Source organism: Protopterus annectens, chromosome 6.part0 (assembly GCF_019279795.1).
Source record: "Protopterus annectens isolate FY-2018-M chromosome 6.part0, PAN1.0, whole genome shotgun sequence".
NCBI classification, from domain to species: domain Eukaryota; kingdom Metazoa; phylum Chordata; order Ceratodontiformes; family Protopteridae; genus Protopterus; species Protopterus annectens.
This window is the reverse complement of record NC_056737.1, coordinates 1,071,908,858-1,071,931,237: the sequence shown is the minus strand read 5'-3', so window position 1 is coordinate 1,071,931,237 and position 22,380 is coordinate 1,071,908,858. Positions and strand designations below refer to the sequence as shown.

The window sequence follows — 22,380 nt, the reverse complement described above, 5'->3', positions numbered from 1 at the left end:
GGCCACTGACATAGACCCCAGAGCTCGGAGAACTAACTTTGCTGGGGAAGAAGGGAGATCCAGCAAGACATGAACTTGTTATCTGAGAGACAGCATGTGATGTAGAGGCAATGAAGCTACTTGTGTTGACATATCCAAATATGTTTCTATAAATTCCAGATTCTGAAAAGGAGTGAGGTTTGATCTTGTCATTTTTATTAAGATGCCCAGGGAACTGAAAATCTGTTAGGCAATCCCTGGCTTAAATAAGTTGATGCCACGTTGGTGCTTTAAGGAGCCAATCATATAAATATGGAAATACCTGGAATCCTTTTAGTCTCAGATGAGCTGTGGCAACTGCCATACACTTAGTAAACACTATGGGGCTCTGATGAGCCCAAAGGGCAGTGTTCTGAATTTATAGAAACTGGCTTCCAGCCAAAAGCACAAGTGTCTCCTGGAGCATTTGCTCATTTTCATATGATAATACGCATCCCAGAGGTCTATGAAACGCATCCAAATCATCCTTGTGTAGAAGTGACAGAATGGACTGGACCATTGCTAAGAGAAAAGTTTTAAAAACATACTGTTATTTGTCTTTTTCCTCTTCTTGCAAAGTGAACATGTTATTTGTTGGGATATGCCTATCAAAGATGGGCCTCATCAGTGAACAAAATGCAGCATTGCTTATAAACCTGAATAATAACTGTTTTCTGCTTTTCAGAAAAAGAGACTTGGTTATAGCTTAGTGAAGCCTGGGATAAGGACGCACGGCCGAGTAAGAGTTAATTTACTGAAGCAGGCTGTGTGTCCTGGAAAATTTGAGCTACCATTGTTGAACTGAACATTCTGTACTTCTTGAACATTCTGTACTAACTGTTGGTTTGAGGTAATTTTTGATTAACATGTTTACCACAGGTGTTTTCCATAACCAACTGTCAACGGTCAGAAATGTAACAAAAAGTTGTTTTGCTTGCAGTATAAAAGTTGATGTCAGTAAACAAGTTGACCAGAGGAGGAGATCATCTTGGCCAACATGCTGTGTAATCTGGTTAGCTGCTAATAAAGAAGTTTTTCATCACCTGAGGCAGATGTGACTCGTTTGAATTTTTCTTCTGACAACCATAACCATTCGGAACTTCAACTTCTTGATATACTGGTTTAGACTGCTGAGCTCTAAGATCGGTCTTAGGTCCTCTGTTTTCTTTGGCAATAAAAAGAAGCAAGAATAAGTTCCGTATCCTACTTGTTCAGTCAGGACCTTTTGGATTACTTGTTTTTCTGGAAGATTTTGAACTTCCTGGGTGGCATACTCCCTCTGACAGGAAAGCACATCAGACAGTTTACTCCTGGGACTTGAAGGTGAAGGGGAAAAGGATATGTAGTAACCTCTGGATATTATCTTTAGCACCCAGGCATTGTTTGTTATGTTTGTTCCGGTATCTCGGTGCAGGGATAGACAACCCCCAACTGCCTCTAGAGATGGACAGTTGGCCAGTGCTTCAGGAGCACTGATATGGCTTAATTGGGAAGAGGTTCTCTGAAGCCCTGATTTTTACAACCCCCCCCCCCCGCTTCTGAGGCACTGCCTACCACTGAAACTTCCCCCTCTGCCTCTGGGGGAATTGTTCCTGCACAGATCCTGGAAAGGACTTTGAGCTTTTCTCAACAAATTTTTCTTCTCACCTCGCTGTTTCCTTCAGAAGGTCCTCTGATGGGTAAAAAATTGATCCCTACGGCAGACAAGGTCTTTCCTTCTTGCTCACTGTGGGTGTTTCCTTGACAGATGGTCCAAATAAGGATGTATCGTCAAATGGGGCATTAATGAAAGATGCCTTGAAGGGTTCCATGAAATCGCAAAACCTCATCCAGACATGTCTCCCAATGGCTATGCCTGTACCGGCTGCTGTTGAGGTGCCTTCTGCAGTACGTGAGATCAATCTCATCAAAAAATTAGCAAGGGAAGATAGAGTTGCCAATTGGGGGAGCTCTATTCAGGTCCCCCCTGTGACATGGTCTCACCAAGAGAGTTGGTAAGTTCTTTAACCAGGTCTATCTGCAAATGTGTAAAATGTGCCAAAAAAAATTTAAAGAACTTAGTGCAAAGGTAGCTGAGCCATAAACGCGCTTTCCATATCTGTCCAACGCCCGAGACTCCTTGTTTGGGGGATGGACAGTGGAGCTTTGTTCAGCTGGCTCTTTTTTTGTGGCTGCTGACTCAACTATGACATTAACTGGGATTTCTTTGCTCCAAGACTGGAGCAAATGTTTAGAATGCTTACGCTGTCAGAAGGGTGACTGAGGAACCTATCCAGATGTTTTGGAATCGGTTCGACTGTGTCCAGCTCCTTCCAAGCCCAGCAGGAAGCTAAATCTAGGAGTTCGTCTGCCGGGGGGGGGGGTTTACCCAGGACATAGATGGGCTCACCCCAAATGCTTCCAGGAACACAGACTCCTCAGAAGAAGAAGGTTGGGAAGACCAGCCACCTTTCTGCTAAAGGAATTAAAGGATACCTCCAAAGGAAAGGTCTTCAGGTGGTTATCTAGGAGATTCTTCTCCCTCATCGAAATCGGTGTCCTCGGACAAAGGCTCTAATGGGGAGTCCAAGTGCCTCCTCTTGCACTTTTTCTTGTGAGAGATCTCCTCTGTGGGGTGCTCAGGGGAGGTATCAGAAGAAAGGGGAAATAGACTGGAAGTCTTACAGGGAAGGCTGACCTATGGCAGGATGGATTGACTCAATGCTCAGCTCAGACAAAGGTTGGGGAGGATCCTGGATTTGAGGAGACAGTCCTCTAACTCTATAGAAAGCCCTTTCTGTGACCTGAAAGGTCAAAGGATCCAGACAGACACCCTCCTCCCTCTGAGCCAAGGCTGCCAGAGGAGAAAGAATGGAGCCTACCCTGGATCTGTCACTCCCTGACAGAATCAGACTTGAACTGAACTGTCAAAGCCCGATACCCCCAGGGGGAGGGATGGATCTGACAAAATCAGAGCCAAAGTCAAACCCCTGGGGCCACAGCCAACATTTCAGATTTGAGACCCACTCTGATCCAACAAAAATGGAGCAGGGCTGGTCAGGGACATGGAAGGAGTTGAGGAAAGAAGTTTTCTCGGCTCTGACACGGACTCTCTTGGGGCACCTGGATCCTGAGGTTCCAAAACCATAGATCAGATAGGAGAGGAAACTGGCAAAAGTGGTGTAGGAGCTCTCATGGATCCAAGATGGGGCGGAGATGGCAAAACTCCCATCTGAATCGGAGCCCTGAGGAAAAGCCACATCATCCTGTCCATATCCATGTCAGAAAAGCTCCAGGAAGACCTAGAGGAAGATGCTGAGAAGTGCCTGGATTTAGCTGGTAATTGTAGGATCCAAGACGGAGGAGCTGGAGAAGATGGTCTCCTCAGAGGAACAAGTGTATGGCTCCAAACCTGTGGATCCAATGCCTTAGGATCTGAGGTTGTCCTACTCAGCGTGCAAGAACCAGTCAGATCCAAGGGTGCTCTAGGAATCAAAGAGGGTTTAGTCATAGCCAGATCTGATGGAACTCTCAGATCCAAAGAAGTTTTAGACTTGCTTGGATCAATAGAAGATTCTGTCCTACTCAGATCTGAAAGGGATAGATCCGGTAATTTAGGCCTTTCCTCAGGCAGGTCGAACAAAGCCTTCTGGGAGGCAGGGCAGCCTTTTGAGTTCATTTGAAATGGATGACTGAGGGGGTTTGATCCCCTTTAGCCCGTTCAGAATAACTTGTTCCATCTGTCGGAGAGGGCTCGAGGATTAAGGGCCGCACAGATAACAGTCAACATTCATGTGATTGGGACCCAAGCAATAGACACACTTCTTATGGGAACCAGAATTTGGGATTTTGTGTCCACAAGGAGTGCATCTCTTGAATCCTGCAGGTTTATCAGACATCTCCAGCTATGTACACTCACAAGCACACACACAGGAACCACAAATCCACATAGCTTCAACAAAATTGATGGCAAGAAAGAAAGTGCCAACAGCACAGGAGGAAAGCAAAAGGAGGAAGAGCAGCTCCACAACGCCTGTGAGAAACTAAGCTAAAGAGGGAGGATAACAAATACAGACTACAATAAAAGATAACTAATAGGGAATAACAGTAAAAGTATATAGAAATCAACAATTTTAAATACCAAAAAACATGACTCAGGACCATGACTGGATGCGACTGGAGACAAATGAGACCTGAGGAGAGAAGGTATGATGCATTATGGAAGAGGGAGGAGCTCGAGACTCTGTTCATAAGTCTTGGAAATGCATCTGAGTCAGACCCGATGCCAATTCCAAGACCCAGCAGTGAGGAAGAATGAAAAGGATAACATTGGATCTAGTGTTATGTTAAGTTCTTACATAACTGCACTATGTCCTCCATTAATTGCTGTTTTGTATTCCTTACTATTGAGAGAGTACTAAAGCTGCAGAAGAGATTGCGAGAATGATGAAGGATCTGTGGAGCCCTCAAAAAAACATGGAGGATGGACCTAGCAAAAGCTGCTCTGGCCCTAGAAAACATAACCCACTGATGGTATTTCTGTGCATACTTTTACTTAGCACTACGTAGCAGCTTACAGAATGGATCTACTTTGAGACACCTTGAAAAACACTCCATGCAGACGGACAATAGAGGTATGACTGCTGAATCCTACACAAATGCACTTTATAAGCACTTAACACGAGTGCATGGGACATGCTATCCCTAATAGAACCAAGATGTTATCTTCCAAAAAAAGGAAGCCAATCTGGTGGTCCTCTGCCATAAACAAACTCTACAACAAAAGAAAGAAACTGTTGCAAAAAAAAGTAAAATCCCATGACTGGAGGAACTCCCTGGTCAACCTCAGTAAGAAGCTGAGATCCCTCATAAAATCCTCCAAAGCTAGTTACAAAAACAAAATTGCCACGGACTCTAAAGACAACCACAAAGCATTCTATAGCTATGTCAAGAATCTCAATGGGAACACTCAGATCTGCTCTGAGTTACAGCACAATGGCACTAAATATACAGAACCAACTGATATTGCCAACATCCTAGCAGATAGGTTCAGTGCCAACTTTACCCACCTCTCACTCCCTAGAGGGCCCATCTCTATACCGGAAGAATGCAAAGTTCCTATAATCATGGCTGCACAGGTAAAAAACACACTCTCCAAAGCCAAGAACACGGCATCCACGGGACCTGACAATATCCCAGGCTGCGTTCTACATGAACTACAGAATGAACTGGCACCCTACCCAAGTACCACGTTCAATCATAGCCTCACCTCAGGCTTTGTACCCACCTAATGGTGCACCGTGACGGTTATCTCACTCCACTAAGGGGGAGCCACGACGGACCCCGGGAACTACCGCCCCATTAGCCTGACGAGCCTGGTCTGCAAGGCCATGGAACGTATCATCGTGGAACTCATAAACAAAGACATTGGTAATCTCCAAACTCTGGACCCTACCCAGTTTGGATTTGTAAAAGGCAGATCATGTCTCCTAAACCTGATTGACTTCTTTGAAGCAGTCACCAAAGCCATATATGAGGGTAAAATGGTTCACACAACTTATCTTGATCTCGCCAAGGCTTTCGACACTGTCCCCCACTCTGGAATTATAGATAAGGTCACTACACTAGGTATAAATCCCTATGTCACAAGATGGGTTGCCAACTGGCTCATGGACAGAACCCACACTGTGAAAGTAGCGGATTCCAAATCCGACTTCAGACCAGTGACAAGTGGAGCACCACAGGGTTCAGTCCTGGGTCCTCTCCTGTTTGGTGTCTACTTCTCTGAAGTGCAGGCTAACACAGAAGGTCTTTGGCTAACAAAGTTTGCAGATGACTGACAACTAGGAGCCATAATCAAAACTCCTAACGATGTGGACAAACTACAAAAGGGCCTCACTGAGACAGATACCTGGTGTCAAAGCCATGGCCTGAAGCTCAATGCCAAAAAGTGTATTGTCATCCCCTTTAGTAAAAACTCTGTACCCATGAACTACCACATAGCTGGTATTCTAATTAATGCCGAAAATGTGATGAGACCTTGTGACACAGGTGGACAGTAGTCTCTCTTTGATAATCACATAGCCACAGTGGTCAGGAAATCCTTCTACGTGGCTCATCTCATCACAAAAGGATTCTCATCCAGAAAAAGAGGTCATTGTTCCCCTCTACTCATCACTCATTAGAACCATTATAGAGTACAACGCCCCTTTTGGTATGTACCTCACAAGACATCTACAACAACTGGAAAGACCACAGAAATACCTCACAAAGAGGATTACTGGCCTCAAACAGATGCCCTACACAGACCGTCTCAAAAAACTACAGCTTTACTCCATCGCATATCGCTTACTCAGGGGTGATCTCTGCCTAACATATAAAGCTATGTCAAACCCAGAGCTGCTGGACATGCTCCACTTAAAGAAATCCCAATCCCTCCGAGCTACACGCTCTAGGGACCTAAACTTTGTCACCACAATAAACACAATAAACAGAACATGCTGGAGGGATAGATTCCTGTCCCAGAGACTTCCCATACTCTGGAACAGACTACCTATCTATGTCAAACAGAGCTCCTCATTAGCACTCTTCAAGAAAAATCTTGATGATTGGATGGGAAATGGGAAATTCACCCCAGGGATCACTTCTGTGGCTCTGCTCGACAGGGGCACAGGAAAATAATTTTCTTGGGTGGCGAAAGCCAGGGTACATTTTTTGGCTAGGCTTACATAGGCCCTAGGGCCAATAGCCTAGTACCCACCTATGAACCTAAGAAGTAATGCTCTAGTAGGATGAGCCCAAACAGAAGTAGTAATCTCTTTTTCATGAAAGAACAAAATGAAATGGCCTCAGACATCCAAGAATAAATGGTTTGCTTAAAAACTGCCAAGTAAAATGTCTTATCCTGAAAAGAAACAAAAAGCTGCACAGATTTTCTAATATCCTTACTCTTATCTAGGTAGTATCTGAGTTGTCTATGCAAATCCAAGGAATGAAGAATCATCTCACTTTTATTTTGAGGTGTAGGAAAAAAAAGGGAAGATGGATAGTCTCAGTCAAAGGCAAATAATTGACTTCTTTAGGCATAAACATAGGATTAGTTCTCAGAGATACCCTTTCTCTATGAAAAACTAAAAAGCAGGAAGTGCTATAAGATAAAGTTTAGAGACTCTTGGCTGAAGTCAGGATCACCAACAACACTGTTTTCCTAAAACTCAATTTTAAAGTAGAAGCTGCTGGATCTAAAGATGGCTGGGTCAACTCTTCTAGAACATAGTTTAGGTCCCAAGGAGAAGCAAAGGGTTTCCTTGGGAGCCTTATATGAAGGTCGCCCCTCAGAAATTGTTTGCCCTGGCATCTAGAAGAAAGTAATGGACCCAGAGGCAGATGGGCAGAAACGGCTGACAAATGCATTTTAACAGAAGAATATGCCAGACCAAAACTGAGCAACTTACACAGATATGAAAGATCAGGTGAGAGAGAAGAGTAATCCAGTACTGGCTTCGCAAAAAGAGAGTCACTAACAAGATTTTGGGTCTGTCCAACATAACTGTGTAATGGACCTTTGGCAACAGAGGAAGAGGAGGAAATGCATAAAGAAATCCCTCTCCATGAGAAAGATATGGCATCCAGTTTCTCAGCCAGAGGATGTGGCAGTCGGGAACACAACTTGCTGAGTCGTCTGTCCAGAGGGGTGCAAAGAGGCATACCACACTGACAAACAATGTTCAGGAAGACCTCTCTGTGCAGCATTCACACTTGAGGATCTCCCCTTGATCTGTTCAAAGTGACACTTCATTCTTTCCTAAGGGAATACAGATGATCTGACATCAGTCGGTTCTTCAGGCAAAGTCCCATGCCATTGGATTTAGTTTACAAAGGCAGTACAACTCGGTTCTGCCTTGCTTATTTATGTATCATATAACTGTGGTGCTGACTATAAGCACTCTGAGGGGCCTTAATTACCAAAGGTAATATAAGAACTGAAGACCCAAAATCAAGGCTTTCATCTCCTTGACAATGATGTCTGGTTACCTCTGGAGGATATTAAACCCCCTGTACCCTGATGCTGTTGGAACAAGCTCCCCAGGCCAAGTCTGAAACATTGATATGCAGATCCTGAGTGGGAGGAAGCACCAAAATTGGGAGGCTGGGATATGTGGTTGATCCACCAAAGAAATTTGATCTTTAGGCAAGGCAAGAGAGAAATCCACAAGTCCACAAAATGCCAGTGTTGAAGCCAAACTGTTTTCAGGTAAAACTGAAACCTCCTCATACGGATTCTGGCAAAAGAAACCATAGGGAAAGTTGATGCCATGAACCCAAGGGCTCCTAAAAACTCTCTTGCTGAAGTCTTATATAAGGGAAGAAATTACTGAAATAATGTGAAAAAGAGAACATTGAGTACAGGATGAAAAGCTGTCACAGTAAGAGTTTCAATTCTGCCACCCAAGAAAACCTGATCCTAGATTAAGAGTGAAGCCTACACAGAGAACGGGTGCATACTGAAGTCCCGCAGAAGAGCCCACTGCGAAAAGGCTTGAATGACAAAGATAGGTGAAGGCTGCCAGCCTAGCCAGATAGAAAATACTGTAATTTGTAAATATTAATATAAGCCACAGGCTTATTCTCTTAAATGGGAAAAAAATGGTGTTAAATGTGGAACTGCAAAAATGTAACAGTGCACTTGGCTGTAACAAAGCTGATAAGTCAATTCATTGATGTCAAAACTCGGAGCCGAAATGTCTAGACAAAGGCATTCTGCCTACTGTTTTGAGGCCAGAGTTAATGCCTAGAATTTGCATGTATAATTTATTTTATTGTTCTGGCTTCCTGACCAGCTGCAAGATCAAAAGGGCTATTAACCTCCGAGAGTCTGTTAGCTTGGGAACCAGAAAGAAATGATGTACTCTGAAATGAATCAGTGGTGCTGTGTTATCAATTTAAGGACAGACAGAATGAGAGCATTTGTCTTGAGAACATCCAACTCACCACTCTGCCTGTGTCTACATGTAAGCAGGATTTTAGAACTGTGTTTTCTCTTAGATATAGCTAGGAAATAGGAAGATTAAACTAGTTTGTTTTTCTGTGATGTCAGAACTTTTCTACTGTATTATTTTAAGTATTTCTCTGTGATCTCTGAACTCTTGATTAGCACCGTGTAATAAGAAGTATTGTCTTGTGTTTTTTATTTATTAAGTATTTTTAAACCTTTCAACTGTGGCTGTTTTGTGTGGAGACAATTTAAGCTCTAAGAGTACACTGCATGTATACAGTGATACTGTACCAAGTTCACTCCAAATAAGTCTTGACTGTTTGGTTGCACTTACCATTTGGATAACAATATGGCACAGTATAATTGGACATCCTTTCATAAGGGCCTTTGAGTACCTGATAAATATTAGCTGGGTGGTGGCAGTGTTTTCTACCGTATAGTCTGGGTAAAAGGGGCACAGCTGGAAAACCTGTGCCAGCCTTCCCCAGGAGTGTCTGTGTAACTCTTATCTCAAAGTGTGTGTGTGTCAGCTACTTGGGCAAGGACACAAAGCACTGGTTGGACAGAGAGGGTGCTGGAGGTTTTAGGTTGCCCACTAGGCTGAGATCTGGACCCTATATCTGTGCCAGTGGGGAGTCTTACTGGGGACCTGGGGAGAAAGGGTGAAACCAGACCCAGACGGACTGTGATCTCTGTGTGCTCTTAAGGGAAATTATACTTTACTGTATGTGTATTTATTATCCTTTCTCTATATGGACACCCCTTACTGGTGTTAGTGGTGAGGATTGAGGCTCCTTGATTGCTGGGCCAGTGGACGGGCATCACAGTCATCCAGATAAGGAAAAATCTGAATGCCATGAAGTTTGCAAAAGGTTATGACAAGGGAAAAGCATTTGGTAAACGCTCTCAGTACTGTGGAACACACAAACAGCAAAGCCGAGAACTAACGATGTTATGAAGATACACAGAAATGGAAAAACTTCTGAAAAGAAGGTGAACTGGAATATGAAGATAGGTACCTTTCAAATCTAGACAGACCAGAAAGATCTGAGGTAGAATCATTGTAAACAGAGTCTGAATTGTCAGCATCTTGAAAGTGGGAATTTCAGAAAAGTGTTAAGAAATGAAAGAACTAAAATAGGTCTCCAAGAAACATCCTTCCTGGGGACTAGAAACATCCTGGAATAAAAAAAAAAACACTTTGGCCCTTTGGCAAAGAGGAATTGGTTGCCCAAAGCCAGAAGGCCTTGAAGTAGCACAAGAAAATGAGGAAACTGGCAGGGGAACACCTGAAAAGGGAGGGCAGGATTTCTACACCATTCTAAACCCCTTCTCTATTACAGACAAGACCCACTTGTCTGGTGTAATTTAATTATAACTGGAAAAGGACAGAGACAATTTCTGAGGGAGAGAAACTTGTCCAAGGGGAAGAGGGGAAAAGCCACACAGAGGCAGGTTTATCAGGAAAATAAGTTTTTGCCCCCCCCCCCTGTAATCATGAACTATTTTCTAAAGGGAAAACTCCTTTTAGAAGGATGTTTACCCTTGTGGGGTTGCCTCTGATGCCTGTTAACAAAATGACCTGCTTTTGAAGGATAGTTCCTCTTGTACTTATGAACAGGTAGAAGGAAAATCTGTTTAAGCTCCTGCATAACCCTGACCTTGCCCTGTAACAGCTGCGGAACCATACAAATTCTGGTGTCCAGAGGGGAACATAACAGTTAAGTACAGCTTGGGGGAGGGTTGGCATAACTGTAAAGGTGTTTACCTCATAGACAAAATGTACAGGATTTGCTTCTCACCTGGGGTGCATGGCTAGCCTTTAAAAGGTCATCATGGTCGTTAGCCTAGTATACACCTATGCTAAGTTTTGACATCCTCAAGAAGGAATTGAATCCTAAACCAGGAGTATCTTTGAATGACTGACCCTGATGCAGCCACCACAGAAGAAGTATCAACAGCATCACAGCTACACTTAATCGAATGTCCAGCTATCTGGGAAGCAAAATAAGCAAAACGGAAGAGTGAGCACTTATCAGAATCACGCACATCAGCCAAGACATTCCCCAGTTTGGAAAGAAGGGAAAGCACATATCTAGTCATATGTGTCTGATAACTGGTAGCTCTGAAAGCTAAAGTAGCTGATGTATACACCTTTTTCCCATACCTAGCCATGACTCTGCTATCTTTATCAGCAGACAAGACCTTAGGGGAAGAAAGATGTTTAGTGGCCTTGTCAGCTGAAACAGAAATGACAAAAGGATCTGAGGAAGGATTCTTATAAAGAAGTTTCCAAGCCTCAGGAGCTTTATAAAACCTGTTTTTAAGAGCAGGAAGTTGAGACTCAGAAGCATGAGAGGCAGTCCTAAAGGTATCCAGCAGGGCTTATAGAACAGGAAGAACTGAAAAAGGCCTTGGGGTATCCATCTGAAGAAGATCAGAATAGCGCTTCTGAATTTCACACAGCTGTAAGCTTTCCTACTTTAAATGCTGCATTATTTTAAGGATAGTATTCCCAGAAGAAAGTTCTTCCTAAGGAGAGTCAGGGGAAAGGGTCCTCCTCATCAGAACCCACAGCAAAAGAATGAATCTGTGAGAAATAAACTAAAGACTCATCTCCAGAAACCAACTCTTTTTCCTCAAAAGAAGAATCCTTAGCCCTTTTTAAAAGAGTGAAGGTACATGGACGTCCTATAGGAGAAGGGACTGAAAAACTATGATGAGGCTACAAAGCCATCAATGGTTTAAAAACACCTCGAGTAAAGTCTTGCCATTCTTTCTGGGGTTCTTCAGCAACTGGAGAAATATGCACGGTTTTCTGTCTCTTTTTAACTGGGATATCAACTCATACAAACCTCTGGGGATCTGGAACTCGGAGTACCTCTATTAAGGAACCCAGAACGTCCTTCTGTACAAAGATTTGTGGAATCCGCCCGGCCCTACTGAAATCACCAGCCTAGGTCCCTCCTTCTCGTCCTCAACAGATTTCAGCTCAGGCTCAATGACTGCATGAGCAACCAGACCCATATCTACCTCTGATGGGGTCACAAAAGCAGAAGCAGGTGTCTGAACCAGACTACTGAAAGTCTCCTCATCGGATGTAACAGAAATGTCTGGTAGGGGCTGGACAGCAAAAATGTCCAGATTAAATTCTTTGACTTCCTGTTTAAGAAAAGCTGGATGTCCAGGCAAGAAGATTCCAAGGACATGGCCATTGAGCAAGAAGCTTAAGACGCTGGTTTTCATGGTAGACCAAAGAAATAGCTGCACAGGGTCATGAGGACGAAAACATGGCAAATAAAATACTTCCTATGATATGTTCCACACCTTGGCAAAAAGGGCACTTCATGTTGGTCCTTATGTGAAATCTGCCTCACACATTATATTTATTTTTTTGATGACATTTACCTAGAATAAACAGTAAGAAAGGGTCCCCAGTTGCAAGGAAGAGTGGGCAAATATTGCTAAGTCAAGATGTGCCATGCTGACAGACTCGTACCCAAGAAGACTGAATGTTGTAATTAAATCAAAAGGTGCTTCAACAAAGTATTAGTTTAGGGGTGTGCACACTTATGCAACCAGCTTATTGTACATTTTTCATTTTTTATATTTTTTCCCCTAACAGATTTGTTTTTCAATTGAATTGTACAGGTTATAGGTCACATTAAAGGTGGGGAAAGTTCTGAAATGATTTATTGTGGTCTCATTTTTTTACATCATAAAAAATTGCATTTTAACAGGGGTGTGTACACTTTTTATATCCACTGTATCTATAAACTCTTAGGGAAGATTTTAAAAAACATATCCACTAACAAAAATTGGAAATATGCACACAATACATCTGACAAGATTCTATGGCAAATAAAAGTAGTAATAAAGGGCTGCTCCATTTAATGCATCCAGTTAGTGCATAACTACAAGGTACAAATGGGCCTCTTTTAAGTAAGAAGTAATAAAAGTTGCCCTGCATTTTTGAAATTAAAGGAAAGGGATTTTCTGGGAAGTCCATCCTCTGCAGGACACCAAGAAAAGGAAAAAAACACCATCACTGAAAATGAACACTTTGTTAATCTCCAGAGATGTAAGAGTATTTAAAGATTTTTATTTTTATGGAATAGCTCCATTAGAGTAAGTGCCATTTTTATGTTGTTGTGAGTTGGAATGCTCATGATAAATCCAGATTTATCCTAGTGTATTAATTTAAGCAGAGAAAATGTAAAATGTTTAGCTACACCAAAAACAAATAACTAGCAGTCTGCATTTGTTAAGGATATAGGCCTGAAGAGGAATACTGTGCTGGAGAATTATCATACTTAAATATTACAGATGGTAAACCCACCAGTCGTAGACCATGAAGTGGATAATGCTGCAGATCTCAGAGTTGGACAAGCTGTAACTTAAGGACGGTTACTTCTCAGGAAACAAAACTGCTGGCACTTTTTCTATTATAGTTCAGATAATGATTCATTTTTTCCAATTGATATCCATGAGACTCTCCAAGAACTTGGATACACTATCTTAGCTTTAAAGCACTTTACAAGCTTCTTAAAAATAGCAGATATGGGCTCATGTCAGTAACTTCTAGAACCCTGATGGAATTATGTCAGGCTCTGGTATTCTTTACCATTTAATCAGCTTTTGAGTATCATATGCCAATACTGACTGGCAAAACAGATCCTTATACTTTTTAAGGAATAAGGTTAAGATTTGAGAAACAGAAAAAATTCCCAGAGGAATGAAAGCTTCTTACAGCATAAGAAGACGTGTCTGGAGCATTTCTCCCCAGGCCTCTGCTGAAAATTAACTTCATTCCAAGTCGGGCTTTCCCAGTTAACAAATGTAAAATAAAAACAAAAATAAATAAAAAACGTAAGACTAATAGGTTTGCAAATGTTCAGATATTGCAGGAATGTCAATATGAGTAATATTTGCAGTGGGATTACAAGTGTTCTGTAGTCCTCCTAGAAAGAGTGATGCACTTAAAATGAAATGGAAAACAAATGGAAGTTTTAGTCCTCCCAAAGCTGCTGTCAATAAAATGCAGAATTCTAGATGAAGTTGTGTACAGTGATTATATTTAGGTCATTTTACATGTTAACTGTACAAGGCAAGCCATCCTCTTAGTTTAGAAGACTTCATCCCACTCTTACACTACATTAACCATCAAATTAATTTGCTTTTAAAAAGCATTTAACAACACCCCGCTAAATCTGTAAATAGTACTTACAGATCACACCACTGTATATCTCTCAAACAGTTCAACTGGCTTGAACTTCCTCACCTACTTTGTTACAATCAGCTTGTTACATAAAATTATGCATCATCCTGAACAAACCCCCTCACTACAAGACCTATTAATTCCATATTAATTCCATACTCCTGCACCAGAAACCTCCGCTTCACTAACAAACGTCTCCTCAAAATAAAAAAGGACAATAATGCTGCTGGGACATCTCTCTATTCTAACACAGTAGCCAAACAATGGAATAAACGTCCCTCTCTCATCACAGCTATAGCTTCAAGACATGAATTTAAAAAGTCCTTAAAATCACACTTGTTGAACTCATGGCTCTGCAACTGCGACAGTCCAGGTTAATACTGGCCACCCCCTTCCCTCAACCAATCTATTTTGTAACATTAGCTTTACACTTCAGTCTCATGCCTCTGTTTCTCTTCACTTCTCTCATAATTCTACCTACCTGTACTTACCGTTGCTATACGTAATGACTACTGTTACTACCTTCTGTTGCAACAACATGTTACTGGTGGTACTACAGACGTCTATGTTCTATGTTAAATACTTGTCATTAATTGTACTACACTGTACAAACTTTGACTGTATACTTGTACTGTCATATTGTACACTTGTACTGTCTTATGTGAATGTTATTTGTGGAGCCTTTGTCCCCAGGCCTCCGCTGAAAAAAGAACCATGTCCTGTTGGACTTTCCTGGTAACCAAATGCAAAATAAATAAATAAATAAGGGATAATGATCAGTTCATTCAACACTGTTCTCAGCCTTTAAACTGCTGCTTAAACCACCATTTGAAATCGGTGAGCTTTAGTTAATGACTGTAGAAATCTTATGAGTGCTTCTCTAAATGGGAGGATTACCGACTGTAATGTGGTGATGAGCAGATATTATACTGGGTTCGATATCAAATTTTCAGACAAGTTGTTTGTGGATTGTGAAATTTACACCATACCAGTTCTGTTACGTGTACAGTGAGCTGAAAGTCTGGTTCTTAGTTACATGGATATTATTTACCCTAGTTGCACAGTCAGATTTGGTGGAGTAGATGGGTGAAGCCCTATGACCCAGGTGACTGGAGTTCCATTAGTGGCCCAGGCAATGAATGAGCCGGGCAGGGTGAGAGAGGAATGAAGAGAAATAAAAAGAAAGACTGCACACCTAACTCAGGGGAGGGCAGGGATACAAATGCTTAGGGCCACATGCTGGCACAATTTTCCTGGCTGCCTATACTGTTTTTTTCTGTAGACAGGCGGGATTCATTTTGTTGCCTTGGTGAATGAGAAGTGAGGAAGAACCTAGTGCCAATACCCAATCTATGTCGATCTACAAGGGGCTGTTTACCAAAAGTTAGTGGGGAGGCTAAGACATAAATGGAAAAAAAAATATTCTACACAGATGATGGCCCCACTCCCAATGTGACCAACCCTTGCTCCCAGGAATGAATGAGCCATAAGGCTCTCACCAATGAAGAATGAACATGTTAGCAGGGTGACCAGAAGGGGAAGATAAGATGGTCAGTGGAGCAGTTGAACAAATGAAAAACTTAGCCATAATAATTTGTCTTTGCATAATATCTACAATTTTGCTGAAAAGTGGCTTTGCTTCCCTAATGAAGTAGATAACTTAGTGGTTGCCTTGCCTTCTGTTTTAATTTTGACTAATACAATGGAGCTGATCTTTATTTTTATTTTTTTCATATATTTCATTGAGGCACAGCATTTAACATATTTACAACCAAGACTTCAAATCCAAATAAAACACACAGACATGCACAAAATGCTTTTAAGTGCGTAATTAACTCCTTATTCTCACTGGCTGAAATTCTTTAACATTCATAAGCATACTTAGTATAAAGAATCTTGAAACAAACAAATTTTGTATTATATTCTTTAATACTTTTGTCAGCTCCCTGAAACACCTGCTGGCCACCTCCTCTCGGAAACTAGTAAATTTAACAGCCTTTTAAATTATTATCCTGTTTATCACCTTTAATCTAAAATATCTCAATCTCCTGTTTACAATCACAATTCTAACTGTAATCAGTTTTGTTTAGGTGGTCTTATTGAAAACTGAATGTTTTAGATAGTCTGTATTTTATACTCATTCTATGTTGAAGGTTGTAAATATGTTGTACAACTAATCAAATTTTCTGGAATTTCTCTCCAAATTTTTTTTTTTTTGGTACCTTATGTACTCTCTTTTCTTGTATAAATAACTGTGGAGCTTTTCTCCCCGGGCCTCCGATGAAAAAGGGCCATCAGTCCATTCGGACAAACCCTGTCAACAAATGTAAAATAAATAAATCAATCCCTGTACTCTAACCAAAGTAAGCATGTACAGGATTCTATCAAGAATGGTCTAGCATTATTTTACTGTCCACATCTGAAATGTCATCTATTAGCATGACAACATCCCGGGCAAGCAGGTTCTATTCTACTTTACCACTTGTGTGTTAATATCTATTTAATACTATAAGGATTAGACTTAGTGATACCTACATGTGTTTTAAGACATGATCTGTCCAATCAGTATACACAAACCTTTTGTTACATGAAACTCCCTGTTGAATTCCTCATTTGGCATACCATGCAATGTCTGCTTAAAGACTGTAAGCTACAAACACATCCAGAAAAAATGAGAAACAGCAAACCAACAAAATCCCAAAAAAGAAACATTTGAAGCTGGATACGCCAGGAATACACCCAAATCTTTTACTGGAACACACAAAAGTTAGCACTTTCGTCTGGTGAGCATCATCAGACTTCATCAGACAACTTTAAACAATCAGTAACCCTTACTTTATATGCAAGTCTTAAAAACAATTAATATACCAACCAATACAAACAATTAGCTATTTAATTGGCACAATAAGGTATTTAATTGTATTGGGTTTTTATTGGTAACTATTTGTAATGTTTTTAAATGGCATTGATCTGTTTTGACTGCCAATGAACAGATTAAACATGTGGTAGGGTCCAAACCTAGTTTTTGTTTTAGAAATAAAAAAACGTCTTAAGCAGATGCTTCGCTGTAAAAAAAGTAAAGTCTGATCTTACAGATAGCCCAGTTCACTTTCTTTCAGGTATGGTCCCTTGCAGATTTTATCCTATTTGTTCTTGTGCCAATCGGCAGCTAGCTGTGTGGAATGTGCTTCTTTTTATGGAGGAAAGATGGAGACATCTGTAAAAGAGCGAGTTCATGAACATCTTTATTCGATAAGGAAATCAGATGAAAGAAATGCAGTAGCGAAACATATATTTTAATGTAGTGAGGGACATGCATTTGTTTTTAATGGTTTTGCAAGTGGTACTTCCTGACACTAGAACTAAGAACAGAATCGAACAGGCTGAACTACATTGGATTATTATGTGACAAGCTAACAAAGGGAGTGGGCTTAATGATATCGTCCCAATTAAACCTCAACTTAAATCATGTGCTTTATTTAAATTATTTTATTGGTCGTTTTGTATTTTATTGATTTAAATATCTTAATTGTTTTGTTGTAGGAGATCTGATGAAGCGTATTTGACGCAAAAGCACTTCTCCTATATTAAAGGTTTTCTTAGTGCTGTTTTTAGCCATGTGGTGTCTTCAGTTTATGTATTTATATTTGTTTTTGCTAATTTTTGTCTTCCTGAGGAGATACTCTTTTCCTGCCCTTGTTGTTGGACTGCAGATTAAGAGACTGAAAATGCAGTGATTTTACAGATTATATGTAATCCTGGCCCATGGCTCTTATCCAGGACGCTGCATGTCCCACATATGTCTGCTGTGAGACATGGGATGCAAAAGATAGAACTGTATACCCTGCTCAGACTGGGGCTTGTGGCAAACTCACTACTATATTACATAAGGGGCTAAAAATCTGGAAAAATACTCCCAAAATAAAGACTGTAGCCTCTACCCAGCAAGGGAAAACACTTTTTAAATTAAAATAGCAGCTCCCTCACTATTGTTCTCTTGCATAATAGCAAGATGCTAGAAGATGTCTTAAGGGAGTCTTAGTCCAATCAGAAGTTAGTTGCATTATTTAGGGAGGTACACCCCTCTGGATGGGATGACAAGTTTTTTTTCTTTACACAAAAAAGGGTGCAAGTGGAACACTGAAAAATAAATAAGCACTTTTTCTTTCATTATATAAAAAAATACATTAATTGGCACCCCTTCCAAATTGACACCCAGGATGGATGCCATGTCTCCTCCACACTTGCTACAGCTCTGAACAAACCCTTTACACTTTTTAGAAGGGTGGGGGACTCAAAAGAATAGATATTGCCTCTTCAACGAGGAGACTTGCATTATCTTATAGAGGCTATCAAACACAGGCAAAGAAACCCAGTTAAAAATATTCCCTCCTTCAAAGAAGTGTCCAGAATTCAGCAGTAGAGACACTCCTCAAAGGAATAAACCTGCTCCCTCACTATTTTGAGCAGGCATATACCTAAACCTATATTCATGCTACAAACCACTACCAGGGAGCATAACTAAGCACAGAATCTGGCAGCGGCCCTCCTTTAAGCCGAGATACCAGGAGATTCACTATCTCGCTATCTTTCCTGCCACTGAATTCATGAAGACAGAGTGGACTTTGGAAAAGAGAGATGCATAGTACAAAGCCCTAAACCCCAAAATAGCAGAATGCCCTCTTATCATACCTGTTCAAAGTTCTGGACTCATCAACTTAGGAGGGAGAAACCAAATACAGCCTGGATGAACTACACAAGCCAAACAAGTCAATCCTAAAGACATGGACAGCAAATCATGCTAACTGGCCACCAACACCAGTCACTGGACTTCTGGGGGGGGGGTACTGTAAAAGGACTTCTCCAGCTTTCCAAAGTAACATCGTTAAAGATAGTCTCCAAGTAGGAGATGACTGTAGAGATTATTGGGCTTTTACCTTGATGGCACCTGGGGTAGACTGAAAAGGACAAAAAATGTTAGTCATCATAAACCATAAGTAAAAACTAAAATGAGCAACAACTCCAATTGGAGCATCATGTCCTCCACCAACCCTGAATAAAGTACAATACTGAGACTCAAATTAACTAACACAAAGTGGAAGTTAAGCAAAGCAGGGCCCTGCATGTGAGGGGAGAGGCCAGTGCTAGCCCAGGAGTGGTGTCACCTATGGTTCATGTTCCTACACCTTATGACTAGGCTTCAACCCTGGCATAGGCTCACTCCAGCTCCTCCTCAATTGAGACTACAAAGCTCTGCTGGGAATGGAGGAAAATCCTTAGCCTGAAATGTCCCTGATTAGTAACAGTACAATTTGAGGGGCCGTTCCTTAAGATCAGGGTAATTATACCAAGGTCTCCATCTCTCGGTCAAAAGAGAGAAGTCATAAGCTCCACAAGCATGTATTCCAGGGTAGAAGCCAGCTGCATACCTCTCTTACATCATGGCAGCAAACTGAAATGAGCTCAAATACTCACATAAGATTATCTCTATCCTAGCTAGGACTGGGAAGACATACAACATTCAGACTTGCATCTAGAAGAGGTAGGACTCAAGCAACCTCCTGAAGCAAGTCCTAAGTGAAGAAACTCCGGTCTACTGAAGTAACATGAGTAAAACCCTTTCTTCATCAGTTACAGATTCTGATGACTTTAGAATAAATGGGCATGTGAATGCAAAAAGCTTTACGCATGACAGCAAAAATCAAGATCCAAACTGTACAAACAGCAGAAACAGTCAGGAGGGACATAGCAGCTTATGTAGTTGACAAATTAACAAGTGTGTATCGTCACAGGCATGCATCTACCTCCAAGGGTAAAAACATTTGATAAAACCACAGGACCCAGTGAGGAACACAATCATCTGGCTTATGTAACACACTAGAAAATAACATCAAAAACAAACTTTTAGTTTCTGTAAAGCATGACTTAAAGAGCAACATATACTGTTTACATCAATGCAAGCAAAATTGTGTACCTTTTCATAAATGAGTACATACATAACTCCTAAATGCTGTGCAAAATAAAACAGGAGTACCACAGTCTTGCAATAGAGAAGGCAACTTGCTGCACTCACCCTTGAGTCTTCTGATGCCAGTCATCAAAAATGAGGTTAGCTGTGTGTATTACTACTCGAAAACCTTCTTCATACAACAGTAACATCATCTTCCTTCACAAAAAAAAAGTGATGAAAATGTTAGACTTCTGAGTCCTTAAATGAGAAATACAAAGGAATAAGCATCTCAAGTTCAGAACAAATTAAGAACATTATTTATTTATTTTACATTGGTTTACTGGGATAGTCCGAATGGATACATGTCCATTGTCAGCGGAGGCCCAGGGTGAAAAGCTCCACATAGTCAAACTTATAGATTACACAGAAGTTAGGAAACAATACTAAAAATGTGACTATATACAATGGCTTATGCAGAAGTTAGGAAACATTTATAAAAAACAAAGTGATTATATACAATAGCTTAGTAGTGCCCCCAAGTAGGGACTCACAATTCTCATGGACAGACATAATTAAAAGTAAGAGACATCAGATTAGAAGCAAAGCTTGGTGACGTAGTTACATGTTATGATAATTTCTGTTTATGCTATCAGTTTGTAACTAATCAGGGTTGGTACATGGGGCATAGCCAATTCATTTTGAGATATTGTTTGAGGTTCTTTTTAAAGATAATTTTGGAGGATTGTAGGGTGATATAGTTTGGCAACGAATTCCAGGTTTTGCCGACGAAGTTGGCAAACAGGGATTCACCAGCAGAGTTATTAGCTTTGTGGGTTTGGACCAGTAGTTTATCGGCTGACCATAGGGATCTCAGGTTACTATATGGCTTAGTAATATTTTTAAGTGAGGGGGTCTCCTCAGGGTAGTACACAATTTTTGTGAGCTGTTAAGAGTTGACTGAAATTAATTAAGTTGGGTAGTTCTAGCCATTCTAGTTGTTTAAGATTCTGGCCATGGTGGGTTCTATAGGTGGATCCAGTGGCGAATCTGGCAATATGATTGTAGCTATGGGACAGCTTACCTAGTTCAGATTTGTTGAGGTTTGAGAGTAAAGGCGAGGCATATAAGAGAGGAGAGAGTAGGTGTGATCAGGCGACTGCAGTCCTGGCCAGTGTATTTAAAAATGTTGTTTCGATACAGTGATCCAAGATTCTTATTGATGGTCTGTATGGTTTTGTTGACCTTTAGGTCAAATTTGAGATTATTGTCTATGATAACCCCTAGCAGTTTGGTGTGATTATCTGGGGAAATAGTAGTACTATTGTTAGATGTGACAGAGAATGAAAGTGTGGTGGATCTACTAGTGGGGGAGAAGAGTAGGAGTTTAGTTTTATTTGGGTTCAGTAGTAGGCATTGGTTGGTGAGCCAGTTCTTGAGTGTTGAATGAATTTTGGGTTAAGGTTTGCAGTTTGGGTGGGGAGGTGGCTGAGCAGATCAGAGTGGAATCATTTGCATATTGAATGCAGGTAGCTTTAGGGAAAGCATTGTGAAGGTTGTTGATTAAAAATAGAGAATAGTAGTGGACCTAGTATGGACCCTTGAGGGACAGCAAGTGTGAGGGGTAGCTGGCTGAAGAGTTTGCCCTGCCTGTTGTCTACCAGTCAGGTAGGACTGGAACCATTGGATAGAGGGCTTGTTGAGGGAAATAGATTTTAGTGAAAGAATGAGACGTTCATGGTTGACCATGTCAAAGGCCTTTGATAGGTCAAGAAAGAGGGCAGAAGTAAGCCTATTGTCATTTCTGTTTTGGTTTATGGCAGTAGTAAAGGAAAGGAGGGCTGAGGTAGTGCTGTGGTATGGCCTGAAACCATGTTGGGAGTTGGATATTAAGTTATTCTGTGTAAGGTATTACATTAGGGTCTATATTAAATTAGCGAACGCTTAGAAAAGCGAACGCTAATTCATCGACCCCTTTTAAGCGAAAGCTTAAAATCTCGAACACTCGGAACAGTGATTTTTTTCCCTCGGAAAAAAATCACTGGTCCACAAAAAAAATATATAATGTGGGATATACCAATTCCGAGATCGCACCACAGTGGAGGAAATGGTGAACTCCCGAAACTGGCCCAGCGATTTTTTTTGCCCTGTGAAAAAAAATCGTTGTTCTGGGTGTTCGAGATTGTAAGCTTTCCCTTAAAAGGGGTCAATGAATTAGCATTC

General features: G+C 41.0%; 1 protein-coding gene across 3 annotated transcripts in view; it reads right to left on the bottom strand.

Annotated features, from left to right (window-relative positions):
* TDP1 (tyrosyl-DNA phosphodiesterase 1) overlaps positions 1 to 22,380 on the bottom strand; it is a 2,057,997-nt gene that overhangs the window by 1,622,272 nt on the left and 413,345 nt on the right. For all 3 annotated transcript variants that reach the window (XM_044074699.1, XM_044074698.1, XM_044074697.1), the window contains one exon: positions 20,284 to 20,376. In XM_044074699.1, the coding sequence (XP_043930634.1) occupies positions 20,284 to 20,376 (93 nt within the window). The remainder of the gene's footprint in view (positions 1 to 20,283; positions 20,377 to 22,380) is intronic.